The sequence below is a fragment of the Lathyrus oleraceus genome, unplaced genomic scaffold, assembly GCF_024323335.1.
Source record: "Lathyrus oleraceus cultivar Zhongwan6 unplaced genomic scaffold, CAAS_Psat_ZW6_1.0 chrUn0647, whole genome shotgun sequence".
Lineage (NCBI taxonomy): Eukaryota > Viridiplantae > Streptophyta > Magnoliopsida > Fabales > Fabaceae > Lathyrus > Lathyrus oleraceus.
In genome coordinates, this window is record NW_026113038.1 from 21,261 (window position 1) to 27,309 (window position 6,049).

General features: G+C 39.5%; 1 protein-coding gene across 1 annotated transcript; it reads left to right on the top strand.

Annotated features, from left to right (window-relative positions):
* The first annotated feature begins 4,816 nt into the window (after positions 1 to 4,816).
* On the top strand, positions 4,817 to 5,815 carry LOC127114612 (uncharacterized). Its single transcript, XM_051046648.1, has one exon. The coding sequence runs from the start codon at positions 4,817 to 4,819 to the stop codon at positions 5,813 to 5,815; it is 999 nt and encodes a 332-aa protein (XP_050902605.1).
* The last annotated feature ends 234 nt before the right edge of the window (positions 5,816 to 6,049 follow it).

Below are 6,049 nucleotides of genomic sequence, written 5' to 3' on the forward strand. Positions count from 1 at the left end.
AGATTGTATGCTAAGTTGTCTAAGTGTGAGTTTTGGTTGAGAGAAGTTATCTTTCTTGGTCATGTTGTTTCCGGTGACGGAATTGCGGTTGATCCATCGAAGATTGATGCGGTGTTGCAATGGGAAGCTCCTACGTCAGTTACCGAGATAAGAAGTTTCCTAGGCTTGGCAGGTTACTATAGGAGGTTTATAGAAGGCTTTTCCAAGTTGGCATTTCCTTTGACTAAGTTAACTTGTAAGGGTGCTGCTTTTGTGTGGGATGTCCGATGCGAAGAAAGTTTCCTTGAGTTGAAGAAAAGGTTGACAACGGCTCCGATTTTGATTTTGCCAAATCCCGAGGAACCGTTTGTGGTTTATTGCGATGCTTCGAAGATGGGATTAGGAGGTGTGCTTATGCAGAATGGTAAGGTGGTTGCTTATGCTTCTAGACAATTGAGGATTCATGAGAAGAACTATCCTACGCATGATTTGGAGCTTGCGGCGGTTGTGTTTGTTTTGAAAATTTGGAGACATTAACTTTATGGATCTAGATTTGAAGTCTTTAGTGACCATAAAAGCTTGAAGTATTTGTTTGATCAAAAAGAGCTGAACATGAGACAAAGGAGATGGTTGTAATTGCTAAAGGATTATGACTTTGGGTTGAACTACCATCCGGGAAAAGCGAATGTGGTGGCCGATGCTCTAAGTAGGAAGACTTTGCATATGTCGACCTTGATGATGAAAGAGTTGGAGTTGATTGAGAAATTTCGAGATATGAGCTTAGTGATCGAGGTGACACCAAGAAGTGTGATTTTGGGTATGTTAAAGATTAACAATGATTTTCTTGATAGCATTAGAGAGGCTCAGAAGTTGGATATGAAACTTGTTGATGTGATCATTGGACTCAGACAATCTGAGAATGAGGATTTCAAATTGGATACACAAGGTGTGTTGAGGTTTCGTGATAGGATTTATGTTCCCGATAATGTGGATTTAAAAAGGATGATCTTGGAAGAAAGCCATAGGATTAATTTGAGTATTCATCCCGGAGCGACTAAGATGTACCAAGATTTGAAAAGATTATTTTGGTGGTCGGGAATGAAGCGTGAAGTAGCCTAGTTCGTGTATGCGTGCTTGACTTGCCAGAAATCAAAGGTGGAGCATCAGAAACCTGCGGGGTTGATGCAACCGTTAGAAATTCTTGAGTGGAAGTGGGATAGCATTTCCATGGACTTTGTGACGGCTTTACCGAATACATCTAGAGGATGTAATGCTATTTGGGTGATTGTTGATAGGCTTACGAAGTCGGCTCACTTTATTCCTATTAACATAAGTTATCCGGTGTCGAAGTTGGCGGAGATTTATACCAATGTTGTTGTGAAGCTGCACGGTGTTCCTCTTTGTATTGTTTCGAATAGAGATCCGAGGTTCACTTCAGAATTTTGGAAGAGTTTGCAAGAAGCTTTAGATTCCAAGTTGAGGTTGAGTTCGGCGTATCATCCTCAGACGGATGGTCAAACGGAGAGGACTATCCAATCGTTGGAAGATTTGTTAAGGTCGTGTATTCTTGAACAAGGAGGTTCATGGGATACTCGCCTTCCGTTGGTGGAGTTTACTTACAACATTAGTTACCATTCAAGTATTGGAATGGCGCCTTTCGAAGCTTTGTATGGGCGGAGGTGTAGGACTCTGCTATGTTGGCATGAATCTGGTGAAAGTGTGGTACTTGGACCCGAGATTGTTCGAGAAACTACCGAGACAGTTAAGATGATTCAGGATAAGATGAAGATTTCTCAAAGTAGGCAAAAGAGTTATCATGATAAGAGGAGAAAGGATTTGGAATTTCAAGAGGGTGATCATGTGTTTCTAAGAGTCACACCTACGACCGGTGTTGGACGAGCATTGAAAGCTAAGAAGTCGACTCCTCGTTTCATTGGACCGTATCAAATTACGAGTAGAGTGGGAAAAGTTGCTTATAGAGTGGCGTTACCGCCAAACCTCTCGAATTTGCATGACGTGTTCCATGTGTCTAAACTTAGGAAGTATATTCCGGATCCGTCTCATGTGATTAAAATGGATGATATTCAAGTGCGCGATAACCTTACGGTTGAGACGATGCCTTTGAGGATCCAAGGTCGTGAGACGAAGTCCCTACGGGGAAAGGAAAATGATTTAGTGAAGGTTGTTTGGATTGATGCAGTCGGAGAAAGCACGACATGGGAATTGGAGAACAGGATGCGCGACTCCTACCCCGAGTTATTCAAATGAGGTAATTTTTGAGGACGAAAATATTTAAGTGGGGGAGAGTTGTAACGCCCCGATTTTTATTAAGTGTTATTATTATTATTTTTATAATGTTTGATTTATAATTATTTCGGTAAAATATTTTATTGTGTGTTAATATATTATTAGAGTTTAATTATAAGAATTGTGGTATAATAGCTATTGGGCCTAGTGGTGTATATAGTAATTAAGGGAGGTGTAAAAATTAAGCCCATTAGATAGTTTTTATTTTATTAAAACAAAGAATAGAAATAGAAGAGAAATAGAAAGAAGAGAAATAGAAAGAAGGGAAATAGAAAGAAGTAGAGAGAAGGAGGAGAAAAGAGAAGAAAAGAGAGAAAAGTTAGGGTTTGGAGGAGGAAGAGGAAATTGGAGAAGAAGAGCATCATCTTGATCAACCCAAGCTTGCTAGAACACTATAGAGTAACTCAATCATCATCTCTAAGGTAAGGGTGTGAGTTATCATTTCCTATAATTATGAAAATGATGGGTTTTATGTGGGTAAAGGTTGTTAGAGGATATTGTTGGGTTTTGGTGTTGTGATTGGATTCCTTGCTTTGAAAATGTTGTTTGTGTTCTTGATGTAGTGTTGATTGTTTGTGATTATTGAACATGTATCAATTCTTTATAAAATGTTAGGGTTAGGTTTAAAAGAATGATAAATAACATTGTGTGTTGTGTTGTTGTTGATGGTTTGGGGTTGATGTATGTTGTGAAAAATATGCTATTGTGTTGATGAATCAAAGTATGAGTAATTTCACAAATTGTGAATTTAGAAAGTGTTGGAAATTGATTGAATGATGTTTATAATGATGAAATAAAAGTTAATTTGTGGTTAGAATGGCTTTGTAATATTGAAAATATTTGTAGTCCGTTGAATTCTGAGAATGAGACTTTTTACGGAATCGAAATCGGAGGTCCGGAAGGTATTTAACGGTCAAAAACTCATTTTCTATGGTTCCTGCTAAATTCGCGGCGCGAAAGCGAGTTCGCGGCGCCAACTGATTTGAAAACATAATTCTTTTGTAAACTTGAAAAAGTCATAACTTTTGAACCGTAACTCCGTTTTGGTCCCCGTTCGAAGTGTTGCGAAGCTTATGAAATTTTCTACATGTTGTTGATGTTTATAGGCCATTATAAGGGCTTATTTTAATAAGTGATTATTTTGGAAAAGTGATTAATAATTGATATAGTAGGAAGCCTATTTGATTAATGAGGAATACCACTTAACTATAGTGTGTAGGTGTGCGATGTAAATAAACATAGCATGAGGTTGAATTACCTAAGAGATTGTATGATGAAACAATTGATTGTGGTGAATATTCTCATTTGTTTTATATATAAACATATGTATGAATGTTGGTGAAGATGATGTTGTGTGAATCCTTTTATGCATGTGAATGGCGACGTGGCCTAAATGGCAATAGCGACGTGGGCTTCGGCCATTGTGATGAGTTATGTTGATGCGATGATGATTTTGGTGTATGTGTATCATTTATCATGGAGTCACATACATTTGCATAAGCGACGTGGCCTTTTGGCAATAGCGACGTGGCCTTTTGGCAAAAGCGAAGTGGGCATAAAACCTTGGCCTTGATGGCAAAGCGACGAGTCGGTACCGCATAGCATTTGCATAGTTGAGTCACATATGTTGGTTATGTTTATTTCTGCATTTTGTGATAATTGTTGTTATGTGACTGTTTATGATGTGCGGTGATATTTTGCGATGATGCGATGAATCGTAATGTTTTATGATGGATTGGTGAAATGTTAAAATGATGAGATGCTATGATGTAACATTGATGTTGTGGATGATTATTGACTTTGTTTATGATTAAATACATAAGCATTCAAGTGAAGGATTGTGCGATGTGGTAACAATATTTCTAACTTTCCGAATTTACTTATATATTGCTTATCATTATCTTGATTATATGATTTGAATATCTCACCCTTTTGTTGTTGGCCGTTACCTTTATACTGGTAACATGCAGGTGCTCCGCGTTGAGAGGAGGATAGTCGTAGCACACTTTTGGCGTCATTGCTCTGATTAGGATTGTAACACTCAGGGATTAATGAACGCTTTTCATGATTTTGATAGTAACGATGCTCTTTTGTATATCATTGTATATGATAGTTGTGATGGGCATTTGTTTTGTTGTTTTCTTTTGAATGTGTAAATGTACGACTCAACTTAATTATCTAAATGATTTCCGTTGCGATGTTTTGTGTATTGCTGCTATATGGACTAGGTGAATCCATATACAGTGTTGTTTATTATTTAACAAGGACTAAGTGGATCCTTGCGCATTTGCCGTGTTGTGTAATTTGTTTAAGTGTGGATGAAATGATATATGTGATGCCTCAATTTTGTGTGAAATTTGTTTACTGTGATTTTTAATTGAATTTACGACGGGTAGAATTGGGGTGTTACATTAGTGGTATCAGAGCAGGTCGGTCCATCCGACCAAGTTGTTGAGTCTTTTGTTGTTTAACGACCTTGTGTTGTTAATTTGTTGCTAATCCTTGTTTGTGTTGTGAGCGAAAGTGTAAGATGGCCGAAAGAAACGCTGGGAGGAATGATGAGGCTCTTGCTGCAGCTATGCAGGCAATGGCTCAGGCGTTCCAGAACCCACCCAATGCTGACGAGAACGTGGGGTCTCGTAGTCTGGCGACGTTTCAGAGGGAGAACCCGCCTACTTTTCTGGGTAGGTATGATCCTGAAGGAGCCTTGGCTTGGTTGAAGGAGATTGAAAGAATCTTCAGAGTGATGGATTGCACTCTTGTGCAAAAGATCCGTTATGGAATTCATAAGCTGTCAGGTGGAGCCGATGATTGGTGGGTGGACACTCGTCTAAGGTTGGAAACTGCGGGCGAGGAGATTACTTGGGAAGTGTTTCGTAGAGAATTTTTGAGGAAGTATTATCCAGAAGATGTGCGAGGAAAGAAAGAGATTGAATTCCTCGAGTTGAAGCAAGGGAACTTGTCAGTCACGGAGTATGCTGCTAAGTTCACTGAATTGGCTAAGTTCTATCCTCACTATGATGGAGCCAATGCCGAATTCTCTAAGTGCATCAAGTTTGAAAATGGATTGCGTCCAGAAATTAAGAAAGCTGTGGGATATCAAAAGATTCACGTCTTTGCGGATCTGATTGATAGTTGTAGAATCTTTGAAGAGGACAACAATGCACACTATAAGATCTTGTCTGAGAAGAGAGGAAGGGGTCAACACAGCCGTGGTAAGCCATATGAAACTCCGGTTGGGAAAGGGAAACAGAAAGTGATTCCGGGTCGAAGAACAAGTGGGGGAGATGCTCCTACTAATGTTATCTGTTTCAAGTATGGAAAGCCGGGTCACAAGAGTAATGTGTGTAGGCTTGGTGAAACGAGATGTTTCCGTTGTGGTATGCCGGGACATGCGGCTCGTGATTGTAAGCAGAAGGATGTTGTTTGCTTTAACTGTGGGGAAGGAGGACATATGAGTGCTAAATGTCAGAAGCCAAAGAGGGGACAAGAGAGTGGTAAAGTGTTTGCTTTGTCGGGTTGGATGTAGTATTGGGTATGGACTGGTTGAAATCCAACTATGTTCATATTAATTGCTACAACAACACCGTGAGGTTTTCTTCTGCCGAAGAAGAGGGAAGAACAAAATTGTTATCCAAGAAACAATTGAAGGAGTTCATAGAAGAAGACGCGTTGGTGTTCTTGTTGATGGCAAGCTTGTCTGTGGAGAGTCAGGCTGTAATTGCGGACTTGCCGGTGCTGTGCAATTTCCCTGAAGTTTTTC